This window comes from Protopterus annectens, chromosome 9.part0, assembly GCF_019279795.1.
Source record: "Protopterus annectens isolate FY-2018-M chromosome 9.part0, PAN1.0, whole genome shotgun sequence".
Taxonomy (NCBI): Eukaryota; Metazoa; Chordata; order Ceratodontiformes; family Protopteridae; genus Protopterus; species Protopterus annectens.
The window spans coordinates 13,890,638-13,906,071 of NC_056743.1; the positions used below are offsets into that span (position 1 = coordinate 13,890,638).

At 39.6% G+C, this 15,434-nt stretch overlaps 1 protein-coding gene across 1 annotated transcript in view; it reads left to right on the forward strand.

Annotated features, from left to right (window-relative positions):
• LOC122811013 (synembryn-A-like) overlaps positions 1-15,434 on the forward strand; it is a 1,010,573-nt gene that overhangs the window by 823,006 nt on the left and 172,133 nt on the right. The window contains exon 5 of the mRNA XM_044082526.1: positions 1,293-1,443. Coding sequence (XP_043938461.1) covers positions 1,293-1,443 — 151 coding nt within the window. The remainder of the gene's footprint in view (positions 1-1,292; positions 1,444-15,434) is intronic.

The following is a 15,434-nucleotide window of genomic DNA, read 5'->3' on the forward strand; positions in this document are numbered from 1 at the left end:
TCTAGTTATTTACTCCGAAAATCTCACTTCCTTTGCTAACTTTCTCAAGGCCCTTTTTTTTTATACCTGTTCATGCAGTCATCCCTAGTGGTAAAGTCCTTCTTTTTTCATTCCTGTGCTGGCTTAGTTCTTTTTTGCTACTTCGTGAATATAATCTGCATGGTTGTTATTATTCTCCATAAGGACCTTCATCCAAAATCTTACTGTATCTTTATTTCTTGAGCACCGTCCCTGGTTTATCATCGTACCTCTCCACTTTGATTTATAACCTTCTGTTTGTATTATGTATATGAGCCTTAACTTAGTAGCTTTTAGGTCTCCCTTCTGATCAGATTCTTTGTTCATTAAGACATATGGGCAGTCACAAACACAGCCTCTTGTAGGTTCTGATCTGAAAGGTGGTCAACTCTCCCAAGTTTTGTCAAAGTACCGAAAATGAAGAGCTAAAAGCTGTGGACATTACTGTGTGCCCAGGTGTGCCAGTAATGCAGCTGTTCCTTGCACAACAGAAAACACCCGGCATCAACTTACCTGTACAGGAAGACAACAAAGGCCTGGGTGAATGAGCACTGGGAAAGGTAGCTAGTGTTATACCAGTATGAGCAGTTACATTGCAAAGGCTTGTGGTGATATCACCTTCTCTGCAGGCATTGCAACAAGGTGTACAGACACAGACCAGAGGTGGGACAGACAGACAAGAGCAGCCTTATAGATGTTTACATGTAAAGCTCAGCAAAGGCATTCTGAAGCACTGAAATTACTGCTTTGCAAGAATAAGAATGGAAAACAGAAGCAGATACATTCACAAATTCCCATGTTATGAGTAGAGTACTTGGAAGGATAAATTATTGCTAAGAGTTTGTTATTTTAAACTGAAAGCAGGCAGTATAACGCAGGCATATGATTAAATATTCAGTCCAAGGAAAAGGTGATGAACAACTGAAAAGGACTTTCAATACAGTGAAATGCATCAGAATGTATGTTTAAAGGTATTCTGGAAGCATAAATCAGTTATGATGTACTGCTATTAGAGAGTGCAGTCCAGCCTTTATGAATCTCATGTTGTTTGTCCTGGTTTGTTTACAGCTACCAAATAACATGGTCTAGCAATGATTTCAGTGCCAGATATATTAAGGTGGGACAGATGTGGTGGTTTTGGTGAGTGGTAAGATGCAAATATAGGTCTCGGGAAATGCTACTTGGAATAATGCCAAATGTGATTTATTTCAATAGTGACACTTTTCTGTTACGTCAATGTTTACTACAGTGTATTGTGTATTGGTTTTCCTCAGGCATACTGTGAACTTGCTGGTAAATCTTCCCCTCATGTGCCTGGATGTATTGCTCATTCCTAAGGTGGAGCAGGGCTCTGTGGAGTACATGGGAGTCAATATGGATACTGTTGAAGTACTACTGATTTTCATGGAGAAGCGCCTAGATAGGGTGAGTACTTTATGCAAATCTCACCATAAAATTCATAATGGAAAATCAGGGGGTTGTTTCCATGATGCTGCACTGTCTTCCCATTTAAAAATGAATGCATTCTCTTTCCACATTTTAACCAAAGTGCTGCTGCTGCTGTGTGAGTGTGTGTGTGTGTGTGTGTGTGTGTGTGTGTGTGTGTGTGTGTGTGTGTGTGTGTGTGTGTGTGTGTGTATACATGTATGTGTGTACTCGTGTGTGTGCATGTGCGTGTGTGTGCACGTGTGTGCATGCACACGCGTGTGCACGTGTATGTCCGCGCGCGTGTGTGTATACATGTATGTGTGTGCACGTGTGTGTGTGTGTGTGTGTGTGTGTGTGTGTGTGTGTGTGTGTGTGTGTGTGTGTGTGTGTGTGTGTGTGTGTGTGTGTGTGTGTGTGTGTGTTCCTTTTTGGCTGTTATGCGTCAGATTGCATCCTATAGGCATGAAGCAAGTCGGTGCTCACATGCTGTGGAAGAACAGAATTCAAGTACTCTCCCACATGCCTACGTAATGGCTGAAGGGGAGAAAGAAAAGAGGAACAGTAGCCACCAATGTAAATTGTGTTTTGGTAGGTTGGCATGTCTGATGACCATGATCAGTCATAGCCCAGGCCCTCAAAAAGAGCAAAGTATACGTAGTACATTTTATACAGTTAGTTGCTTGAAGTTTAAATCATACATAGCTTGCAGAAAATGTAAGAATCGAAATCTAAATTATTGAGTGCAGCTTGTCAGTGAGTACAAGACAATTTACAACAAAAGATCAATGTAAAATATATATACATATGTATATACATATACATGTCAGAGCAAGTACTGTTGTTGATATTGATAATTAAGAAATCTACATTTCTGAAGCAAACTGCATTGGTGTATGCAGAACTGGTGTGTCCGTTTGTATCAGCCAGTGTTTGCCAAGGATCTGCATTCACATACAGAGTTAAGGTAGTCTTTTGGTTTTTGAATGAAATCTTGAAGGAGATTGATCAGCATAAATATCTTCATGGAGATCTGTGCCTAGACTTTCAAGACATGAAAGTTCCTACCCTATGTGACGTGCTCCTTCACAGAACTAATGGTACCCCAAATACTCAGTTAAAAGAACTAAATGTTAATTAGCAGATTAATAAGACATGGTGATCGAGTCGTATCCCAACATATTCCCTAGTTCTGGAACAGACTTCCACTACATGCCAAGCAGAGTTAAACCCTTGCCACATTCAAGGTCAGCCTAGATAACTGGATGGCCAGCCTCAACCTCTCCACGGTCTATTTTGTGTTGCCTTGCTTGACACTGGAAGAGACTTTTGAAGATGGGTTATTGGCCTGGCTTGTAATGGTCTGCAAACTGATTGCCTAGTACTTACTTATGAACCCATGAACCTATCTGGTAGTTGTTTCCAACGGTAAGGCCTTATATTTGAAAATTACTTTTCTTTAAGGATTTGGACAAGAAACAGCTATACCAGAATGAGGTAGAATTTGCCTTTAGTTCTGAGAGTTTGGTTGCCCTAACTGAAAGTTGGACTGTTAGTGGGAGAGTGTTTTGAAGGCTGTTAATCTGTAAATGAGGCTAATGTGTAACAAAGTGGTTCTTCTATTTGTAGGAGACAGTGGTGGGTCCTGTTGTCTGCTAGAAACATAAATTGCAGATCCTCCTTTACATATGTCTGAAGTAGAGTGGCTCTGGACGTAGGGTTTAACAGGGATTGCTGCTAGCGAATGGTGTCATTTGGGCAGCAGATCATTTATATCAAGGGCTGCCCAGGCTTCAGGGGAGAGGATGCTGGAGATTTTGTAGTAACACTTAAAATGGAGCAGTAGTCCTCCATCAGCAGACATTTTGTGAAGTTATTTAAGGTTCCTGAACAAGACCCAGGTATTTATGATGGGTAATTTGACTAATTGTGCTGTTTAAAGGATTGTTCAGGTAAATAAGACTTTTTATCTGCTATTCTTTGAGTAGTTACAAAGACCATGACTGTTTTTTACTGTAGTTTTTGTGCTAGCTAAGTCTAAAGTACAGTAAAGTGAGGTTCTAACTTATTATATAAGGCAATGGTCGATTTTCTACAACTAATATAAAGAGAGTGTGCATGTGGTTAACTCTGTTGAGGTATGTCCTAAGTGAGGTTGTAGGAAAAGCAAGAGAAGAATCGGTCCACTAGACTAGATGGACTAGAACGCGGGGGATTTTCTGCTACTCTTTTCCAGATACTATGTCAGAAGGTTGTTCATCTGTAGAGATTCACGGAGGAGCAGGAGTTTGATACGAGCAGTGATACACTAGTATTGGCATAAAACAAAATGAAGGTGCTGTCGTACATGTAGAAATGTATTGCACAAACAATGTGGGCAATGGATTACCAGAAGAGTGGCTTACAGAATGAGTTTGGAAAATGGTTAACAAAGAGGAACCTTGAAGGAGATGAAGGTGAGGAGAGTCATGTCGGAGGCAGCATCTTGATGGACGACATTCAGAAACATGCTGATAATAAGGACACGAGCTTTTTGTGGTGTGAGAAATTTGAAAGGACAGCGACTGCCGAAGGCAGAACAAACTTATAAAAGAATTCTGGTCTATTTAATAAGCACAAACACATTGTGAGAATCGAATCAAAAAAAGGAAATTGGACAGATATTTTTTGGGGATTGTGTAAAAGTACTGCTTGCTTTCCCTCCTGAAGATATAAGAACATTTATACAAATTGTTACAGAACATTTTGTGCAATAATATTTGAAATATGTGTGCTTGCCAAACATTTTATAACAGAATTTCATGCCAAGTTGTTTTATTCTCCATGGATCAATGTTATTATTAAAGGGACTCAGTTTGCTTTAAAAAGAAAAGAGAAATTACACTTTCATATTGCTGATGTAGCAGAGACTGATATAAGGATGTTTTAAAATCTGTATGTAAAAATTTACATGCAGTCAAAAAGACGTATGATGCAAGAAGTCTGTGGGATTGAGGGTTGAGAATGAAATGTATGTTTGGAATACAAAGGCGGTAAAAGTCTGCACGTACCAAATGTTGCTTTGTAGTTAAAGGAAACAAAAGATTTTCCAAAGTACTGAGGCCACCCTAAAATATGCTTCCTTTGTGGTTCTAATGAGATTTGATTAGTTCATGTCCTTAAACAAATGTGAGCAATGTGGTAAGGTTGGACATGGAAATAGTATGTGTAAAAGTGAATAAAGAATTTGTGGAGAAAAAGATCATTTATCCTTCAGTTGTCAGAGTAAGAGTATAGAAAGCCATGATTTTAATAATGAGCAAATGATTAATAATGCAAAAGATGAAGATTGTTTGGAATGTTAATCTTCAAAATAAGAGCAATAGTTTATCACAAGATGAAGAAAGAGGGGAAATAGGTGGGAATGATGCAAACATTCAATTGGAAGTAAGAGAAAAAGATAACTGTTAAAAAAGGAAAGGGTTAACTTGCATATTTTGTCAGTGAATGTGAATTGTTAATGAAAAATGAAGATTAGGAGTATCAAAATTGTGTAAAAAGCAGAAAGTGGGTGTCATTTCTTAATTAGATACTTGAAAATTAAGCAACAAGCTAAAGTTTGTTGGGGTGAGGAAATCAAGTTTTGGAGAAGATTTATGTCTTGTGATGGCAGTTTTAATTAACAACGGTAATATTAAGTTTCTTAATTATCTGATTATTTATCCATGCCGAGGGATCATTTGTGATATTCATTATGAAAACCAAGTTTGGAAAATCATTTTGTACTTTTGCTTATTCTCAAGATAAAAAGAGAGAAATGTTGTTTTGAAAAGATTGAACATTTTAGGTTCATAGGTTCATAGGTAGGTACTAGGCTATCGGCCCAAGGGCCTACGTAAGCCTAGCCAGCAAGATTCTACGGCTTACGCCACCCAAGAAAGTTATTTTCCTGTGCCACTTTGTCATGCTAATCATTAATATTGTTATTCTAGAAGATTTTCATTGTAATTTAAGGAAAGTGTCAAGAAAGACAGGTTAAGATATTAAATCATATAGACAAATGTAAAAGAAAAAGACAAAGAAAGATGCCATCACCTTACAAACCATCTCCAATAAATTCTACTAGTTCATTTTTAACCTCCTCTATAATGAACACCGCCTCCTAGCTGTTGTCAAAGTTAAATCGCTCCCAGTATATTTGAGAGCTAACTTCCTACTAGGATCACTAATTCAAAAAGCCTTTTCTCTGGAGGCATCACCCCCTCTGACTCGTAAACTTTTCACCAAAACCCCCACATGTAATCTCGGGGGTATCTGCCAATCCCAATCCACCCCTTACTAACTCCAGAAAGTAAACTTTATTGCACTGACCATGCATTCTCCATCCTAGCACCTAAACTATGGACTACATTCCTCTCTCAATCTGAGATGTCCAAAATTACTCACACTTCAGACAACAGCTCAAGCAGCATCTCTTCACCCAAGCAAATTGCAACTCACTCAGGTCACATTACATGAACCCTGCAGCCCTCATACACACCCCTTCAATTCCTGTTTTGTCCTTCCTTATCTCATCTTGCCATTAATTACTGCCTCTTATTCATCCTACTTCCCTCTTCCCTTTGCATCTTTCTCATACTCCGTCTTTCTATTCCTCTTCCCTCTGCATGCCACTCTCATCTTTTCTCTGTCTTTTGTCTATGGTATCCTTTCTTGCAACTATTCTCATATGCCTCTTCTAATGTTTTTAGATTTCTCTATATAATGACATGCTACAGTGCACTTTCACAAAAGCTGGTTCTCTGAACCGGCAAAAAACAACAAAAAAAACTACTTTATACAGTATTTTGCAGGGGAGCAAGCCCCCTGCACCCTCCATGTGGGGGGCTGCACCCCCCACACACCCCCTACTTAAATATACTGACTTTGAGGTTGCACTGGTTGCTTTCGATTTAGTGCACTTTTGCTTAAATGGGTTAGATCTTCTGGTTGTTGAAAAAGTGTGTTTTCGACAATCAGAAGTAGGCCCATACATATATATATATATATATATATATATATATATATATATATATATATATATATATATGTAGTTTTTTTTTAGCATATCATTGTTTCTGTAAATATGTTTTGTTCATTTCTTATGTGATTCTACTAACCCAGGCTGTTCCTGCAAATGGCCTATTGAGATGAGTGTACTACCCCAGTAAAAATATAAATAAATAAATTATTAAACTGGGGCAGTTGTAGTTATGTGCGAAGAGGAACTTTACATATGAGACCAATGTTTGGAACAGAGCTAGACTATTTCATTTTTCAGAAGGATTGATAGAGAATGATAGTACTTATGAAGTCTGACAGTCAGATCATTGTGCTAGTAGAGCTAGTTTTACAGACTCCGTTGCATTAAAATAGGTAAGGGAATTACAAATTAAATGACGAGTTTATAAAAGAAGTCTTTCTAAAAGAGCAAATTGATCAACTATAGAAAGACCATTTAACTTTAGTTTTGTTTTATGAGGATGTTGAACATTTGTGGATTAGCGTTAAAGAGAAATGTAAAGAGGTATATATTAAAATGGAAAAAGAATTCCGGAATGAAAAGAAAAAAGATGAGATATTAAATGAATATGAAATAAGTTTAGATTGTACTGAAAAAGATACAATAGAAAAGCAAAATAAAATGTAAAAAGGAAATTTAGATAAATATGTTCTTTATTGTTAGATATTTATTACAGGTTAGAATTGAAGAGGTTTTTCCATTCTTAGGAAAAATATTCAGAAGTTTGAAAGGAGAATGGACTGTATTGTATTGGAAGAGGTTACTGGAGTATATGATATGAATAATATTCTAAATAGATTACAGAATATATAGAGGAGTTAGATTGTTGTTTACAAGTTAGGCGTAAAGAAGAATGGAAAAATAAGTAAAGTGATGGCTGATGAAATGGTTAAACAACTGAGATTCTGGACTGGAAAACATGTTTTACAAGAAGTGAAAAGGATGAGCATGCCAGGTCCTGGGGTATGTGACATGAGTTTTATAACGTATTAGAGGATGATAAACTAGAACTTATGATTACAAGTATGAATTTTTGGTTAGAACAAGGGATATGTAACAAAAATAGTATGTGAAGGAATTCTGAGATTTATGTATAAATAGGGTGATAGGAAAGATATAAGAAGCTGTAGACCATTGATGCTAAATAATCCGGGTTATAAACTAATCATGAAAGTTTTGCAAAATAGGGTAGGAAATTTAATGGATTTAGAATATGAAGGGAAATTTGGCAGTGAAGGAAAGTGATTTGAAAGATATGCTTCTAGCTATTAAAGAAATGGTAATAATATTATAAATGAGACAAAGAATGGAATATAAAGGAAAAAGTGAATTTATTGATAAACTGGTAGTTGAGGTTTTATGGAGTTTGAGATGTAATGAAATTTGAAGAGAGCACATTGAAATTATGAAAATAAAAAAAATGGTTGTAGAATAATGGGTGGGAAGAGCAGATTATTTCCTATTGATGATTTTTATTTTTTTTTTTGTGAAATGCAGCATGAAGAGTGCCTGATTCAAACCCAGAAAATGTTCTGGCCTTCTAAGTTTTTATGGACAGTTTGCAGGTAGATTTCTCTGAAATTAAAATGAAGAATGAGAGAAAAAGCAGACTGTGGATATATTTGGGGAATGAGATAATTATATCTGCTCAGTGGTGGGATAAGGGGATTCTTGGTATGCTATATTCTTTATAGTTATTTTGAAGGAGCTGGTTGGGGAAGTCTCCAGATGTTGAGTAGACATAATTATGTTCTTTGATTACCAGAGAGGTGCAGGTCTGAGGCCAAAGCTAATTGTTCCTTTCTGATGCAGGCTGCCTCAATGGTATTTGTTGTAAATTTATTGAACTGCATTAGTTGCAGAAACTTCTGAAGCAGGTTGTTTAGAGGGCAACTTTCCCCACAGTTGCCATGCTTGGTCCATTTGTCCAAAGAAGCCTTGATGTCAGATGGTAGGGGCATTTCCATACTGCAAGACCCCTGAATCTGATAGGGAACAACTTGACATTTGTTAAAGTGAGCTGTCCCTAAAACAGTTTAAGGCAACATCAGGACTGCTTTCACTTAAAAGTGTGCCCAATTGGTGAGCTTTCCTAAAAGATCTGTTTTCATTCCATGAGGGGATAAATCTTACAAAAGAATACTGTTAGGGAACTTTGAATTTCCAAAAAGAGAAACATAAAAAGATGGGGTAATGACTGATAATATTTCAGTGTTGTTCTCTAGTCAGCACTAATAAAGGAGGTAGTTGTTATGAAGTCCAGACTTTGGTCTGGTTGATTCCTTAAACATTTGTATAATGTCCATAAGCTTAGAAAATCTGTTAAACTGTGATGGGTTTAGATCCACAGGGTTTCTGTTAAAATCACCGATAATAGTTCTGTTCTTTTTGGGCCCATAAGAACCATGTCCCTTAATACCTGTTCCAATAAACCAAGCATAGAATGTGGTGGTATGCAGGCAGTATCTACCGATACATTAGTGTATTTCCCAAGTGTCAAATGTGTCAGTGACCAATTTGGGACGTCATTATTTAGGGAGTTTCAAAGAGGCAACTGTTGCATCATATTTTTAACTGGAAGCAAGATTCACCATCTGCACCATTGGTCCAAAGCTTTTGTCTCTGTAAAGAGAGGAGCTTTCCAGGAGGAAGGTTGATGAACAGAATTAATGTTTTAAGTCATAATTTTGTGACAATGACTGGATCTATGTTTTCATTTGGACCCAGGATTTCAAATAAGGACATTTATTGTTAATGCTGTTAATGTTAAGTCTGACTCTTTCATCTGTTTAAGGTGCTGAATGGGTTTCCAATTCTATTTGCACCAACACAAACAAGTAGAAAGTAGAATTTCAATGAAACTGTCAAATGTAAAGTTTGAAAGAGGACTCCGTGCACAGAGCAGATTGTACTACTAATGGAGAGAGGCAGCTCCTAAACCCTTTATTCCATGTGTAGATCCCCTCAAGTTATCTATCGTATAATCCCAGTTATTCTCACTGTTTTCAATATGTATAATTATAAACCATGGGATGGCTTGGGTTGGGTTAAGGCCAGTCTAATGTAAATGGGATAGGCTAATTTGAGCACCAGAAAGGAAATTGGTTATGCTTAAAATAACCCACAAGAATAGCTAGCCTAGTACATACTTATGAACCTTTGAACCTATGTGATAAGCATTAGTTACATTAATATAAAAATTACATTCCATGTTTCCTCTGGGGGATATGATATAGGTGTTACAGATGTGATTTTACAAAAAAAACTGTTTAGACCTGCAGTATAATGGTGCCAAGGACCCATTGCTAAAGTTGTTACTGTACTTGAAAATGTATGACTGAACTGGACAGCTGGGGCCGCACCACTTGAGACCATTTGGGGATTGTCTAGAAAAGCAGAAAGAAACTTCCATTTGTCATAACAAGAGTTAAGTAGAAGCACAGTGCTTTGTTTCATAATGTTAAAGTCAATAACTGCTTTTTACAGGTTATGAAATGTCTCTGATGTTCTTTGTGTTTCACTGTTGCAGTCATTACATTTGGGTAATCTGCTGGCAGGTTGCCCTCAGTGGGCCTGATTAACAAAGTCTTGGGTCCTGTGTCAGTTGCTGTCCCTTCTTCCATGACGTCAGTTCATCAGGGGTATAAAACATGCGTCCAGCGCCATTACACCAGTCTTTCTTGCCGTGCGGTGCCCGAAGCAGAAGCAGTTCGCAAGTGCAGGTCGGACGACTCCTGAAATTTTCATTTTCGAGTTTCGGAACCAAAGTCTTCATCTTAAAGCTAAGTACTGCGTTGGGGAAACTTTTTCTTGCTCCTTACCGATATCAGTAAAAGTTAATAATTGCATTACTTGTGGAAAGCAAATACCTCGCAAAGATTTTCTTTTGTACTGTATTCCTTGCCTAGGCCCTGACCATGACGTACCTTGCTGTCAGTTTTGTGCTTTATTTAATCAGAACACTATCCGTCGTCGGTACATTTTTGCCTCTAAGTATTTCGGTTCTTGATTTAATTACCCAGAAATGTCGTTGGTTAGCCATCCAACTACCGTGATTCCGAAAAAACGCAAAGATAAAGACAGAGACAGGCTGCTGAGGTCCAAAACTGCCTACGATGCTTCTCCAAAGCCAGTCGCCAGATCGCTGGTACTCAGTGAGGTGCTTTCTCAGCCCCTGATACCCACTAATTCTGATTCACAGGCCTCTACTGAAACCCATTCAGAGTCTGGTATACCTCGAGATGCTTCAATTATGGAACCCGCGGATGTCTCTACCTTGGATGGATCCGGAGCCGCTGTGCAGGCACCGGCTTCTGAGGGTGTATTCAGGCCTACAGACTTGCATATTAAACTGACTCCACCTTCATTACTAAGGTCTAAATCTCAATCTGTGTCTAAAAAAATGATGCCCAGGCCACATGTTCAGGCCCCTATGCCTAAAAAACAAATGATCAAAATGGCTGAAGATTGAATTACTCTAATCAGGGGTAGTCAACACCCCTCTCTAAGAGGCCTAGGGCTGAGTTTGATTATGAATCTTCTGATCAGATTTCTGTTTCTTCTGACTCTTCTAATGACTTGGATTTGTCCATACCTATTTATGAAGATTCTGATGCAGAGGATTCCATTCCCTCTGCTTCCTCTCCTGAGGATTTTTCTTTTGGGGAAACTTTACATACCTTAAGAAAGCATTTCCACTGGGAAAGTCAGGAATTTTCTTATTCAAAAAGAGGCTTAGGGATTTCCTTCTTCTGTCTCAGCATAGGCCTTTGGTTATACCTCCTGTACTAGACATTGTTGATGATGTTTTCTTGGAATTCAGTTTGGCCCCTGATTCCCTGCCTCCGGCTCCTAGTAAATCTGACAGATACTACAGGGTTCCTGAGTCCCACAAGTTCCTTTTCAAAAATCCTGCTGCAGATTCAGAAACCATTTCTCAGGGATCCAAGGGCATTAAGGTTTCTACTGCTAAAAATCCTACCCCCTTCTGATAGAGACTCCAGGGCACTGGATAGATGGGGTAAGAAGGTTTATACTTCTGCAGCCTTGGCAATCAGGGCTTTAAACTGCCAATTTCATATGTTAACATATCAACAGCATACTATTGGACTGCTTAAACAGAAAATGATGTTGATTCCTGACTATGTGGAAAATAAAGATTTACAGGATTTATTGCATTCTGCTGAACAAGTTGGAAAACATACTTTGCAATGTGGTTTTGATTCTTTAGAGGCCTCTTGCAGGGCTGCTGTTACTGGGTCTGTGCTTTGAAGGCATGCTTGGCTTAAGGAGCAATCTTTGCCTGATCAAGTTAAAGTGAAATTGTTGGATGCTTCTTTAAATCAGGACCGTCTGTTTGGCAATAAGGCTGAAGGGGTTCTAAAAAATATGGAAGATAAAGCTAAATCTATGCAAACTGTTAAAGATTTCTTACAAGTGCAACTTCCAATATTTAGTAGGCACTGGCCTACTAAGAATTGGTCTTTTCCAGCTCCTTCCAGATCCTCTCAAGCCAACCCAGACACACCAAAAGCACCAGATTGCAGTCCCAGGGGACTCTCAGATCTAAGCAATGGGGAGGCCTCCACTTCCAAATCTGGAAATAACAAGACACCCCCATATGGTAAACAGTCTCAATGACTTCCTTTTAAAATTACCAAGCACTTGCCTTTTAGCCACTCCTTTGGGGGGAAAGATTGCTCTTCATGCAAAGAACTGGGAACTCATAACCCAGGACAAATGTGTTTTAAATATAGTGTCCCAGGGATACAGATTTCATTTCCACACATTGCCAACATCAAACTGGTGGCCAGACCTGCCCCCAAATCAGTGGGCAGAGGCTCAAATACAAGTACTTTCCCTCTTAAACATGGGGGCTATTCAACCAGTACCAGAAGAGCAAAAGGGACAAGGTTTCTATTCCAGCATTTTTCTGGTACCCAGAAAAGACAAATCATGACGTCCAATTCCGCCAATACCTCCGCTTCAAAGCAGGTTACTTGCATTATCAGTTCTCTGCACTGCCCTTTGGCTTGTCTACTGTGCCCAGGGTATTCACAAAGTGCCTGGCTCCAGTTATTGCATTTTGCAGGCAAAGAAATATTCAGATATATCCATACCTGGACGATTGTCTAATTCAGGCAGAAAACCAGGGCATACTTCTAAATAATCTGGCATTTGTAAAAAGGGTTCTAACTTGTCTGGGGTACACCATAAATGAAAAGAAATCACAACTGGTACCCTCTCAGCAGATTACATTCCTGGGTGCAAGCTTGAATACAACTGCCCAGATGGCTTTCCTCACGCCAGAGAAGCAAATTCAATTGGTAACATACTTCAAACAAGTGGCCACAAAAACCCTGCTATCTGCAAGACAAATACTGCAAGCTTTGGGGTTCATGGCCTCCTGCATTCTTCTAATTTCATATGCCAAACTGCCTATGAGGAAACTACAGTGGTATTTAAAAAGTCTATGGAGTCAACATTGTCACAGCCTGGAAACAATGATTCCTGTCATACCTTGCCTACGCCTGGAATTCCTATGGTGGGCAGAGGCCTGCCACCAAAACAAGGGACTGCCAAGTGCACCTACAAGCTCAATTCCTGCCAGGAAAATTGAAGACGGAGTAAGCAGAAATCTCATGGACCCACATGAGTGGAAACCGGAACCACGGATTTTCAACATGTTGACAAGCAAATAGAGGAGCCCAGACATAGATTTATTTGCCTACCCCCAGAACTACCAGTTGGACAAGTTTTGCACAAGGACTCCCCACAAAAAAGCCTGGAAAGTGGATGCTCTGTCCTTCAGCTGGAAAAACCCATCAGTTTACGCCTTTCCCCCTCTGCCTCTGCTCTCTAAAGTTCGGCTAAAAGTCAAACAGGACAAACCAAGAATGATTTTGATTGCTCCAGACTGGCCACGCCAACACTGGTATCCATTCCTGCGCAGTGTGTCACAAATATCTCCATGGCACCTGCCTCAGACCCCTTCCTTTCTTTGTCAGCAGGAGAACCAAATTCTGTTCCATCAGCTTCCAACATTGAATCTTGCAGCCTGGCTAATCAGTTAAATTCACCCGTATCATTCCTCAGCAAACCTGTGATGGATGTCATCTTGGAGGCAAATAGACCTAGTACTAGAAAATCTTATGCTGACAAATGGAAAATATTCTGTGCCTGGAACCAATCTAAAGGGATCAGCACAGCAGCACCCAATTTACCTCAGATTTTGCAATACTTAACTGAGATGCTTCACAAGGGCCTGTCTTTTTCCTCTATTAAAATCCACGCTTCAACTATTTCAGCTCACTATAACACAGAACCACCCCTCTTCTCTCATCCCCTGCTCAGGCAGTATCTCAGAGGGGCAAAGAACTTGAGACCACCCAGGAGAGCTCCTACCCCTGCCTGGGATCTTAACTTTGTTTTGGAAAAACTCAATCTACCTCCTTTCGAGCCAGCTGCTACTGCAGACTTAAAATTTCTTTCTTGAAAAACAGCCTTCCTTTTAGCAATCACTTCAGCTAGAAGGATTTCTGAAGTACAGCCCTCATGGCAGTGGAGCCTTTCATCATCTTTCATGCGGACAGGATATCCCTAAGGACCAATCCATCCTTCATGCTCAAGGTGGTTTCCAGTGTGGCTCTTAATCAGTCCATCCATTTGCCAACCTTCTTTCCCAATCCACAGAACAAAGGGGAACAGATTCTGCATTCCTTGGATGTGCACAGACAACTTAGATTCTACTTGGACAGGACTAAATCTCGAAGAAAATCAGAGCAATTGCTGGTAGCATTTGCTGCAGGGGCAGAGGGGAAGGCTATTTCAAAACAAACCATTTCTGAATGGATAAGCAATTGCATTCATTTCTGCTATAAGCATCATGGAAAACCTATTCCCCGGGGGATCAGATCTCACTCCACCAGGGCTGCATCTACTTCTGCAGCCTTTCTCAGAGGTATTCCTATCAGGGATATTCTAGAAGCTGCTACCTGGAGTTCTGTACATATTTTCACCAAGCATTATCATTTACCAGTTTTCTCAAAATCCAGAGCTGACTTTGCCACTGCTGTCTTGCAGGGCCTTATAGCTGCCCCAATGCTGTATAAACTCCTCCTCCCAACCATAGTTTGGGAATCTACCCAAATGTAATGATTGCAACAGTGAAACACGAAGAACATATTACAGTTGTGTACACTTACCATAAATGTAGATGTTCGAGTGTATTCACTGTTGCAGTCCTGGTTACCCTCCCTCCAGCCCCCTACTTTTCTCTGGCTATACCTGTACCTTCTTTTACTTTGCGTAAAAGCCTTTTTGATGTATTTGCTTTTGGTTGGATATATATTTTTGAGTGTTTAATTTTATTTGCTCCCCATTAGGGGGGCACCTGACATCTGGGGCAAGCAAAACTGATGTAATGGCATCGGATGCATGTTTTATACCCCTGATGACCTGATGTCATGGAAGAAGGGACAGCAACCGATGCAGGACCCAAGACTTTGTTAATCAGGCCAACTGAGGGCAACCTGCCAGCAGATTACCCAAATGTAATGACTGCACTCAAACATCTACATTTATGGTAAGTCTTTCTAGTGTTTTCCATAATCATAAACTTAATTATTCAAATTATGAAGAAGAGCCAGAGAATATCAGATGGGAGCGCACTCAGTAGATCCATCAGAGAGCTCTGCCCATGGGAGTGCACTCAGTTGTTCCATCAGAGAGCCCTGACCATGGGAATGCACTCAGTTGTTCCATCAGAGAGCCCTGCCCATGGGAGCGCATTCAGTAGTTCCATCAGAGAGCCCTGCCCATGGGAGTGCACTCAGTTGTTCCATCAGAGAGCCCTGCACATGGTGTGCACTCAGTAGTTCCATCAGAGAGCTCTGCCCATGGGAGCACACTCAGTAGTTCCATCAGAGAGCTCTGCCCATGAGAGTGCATG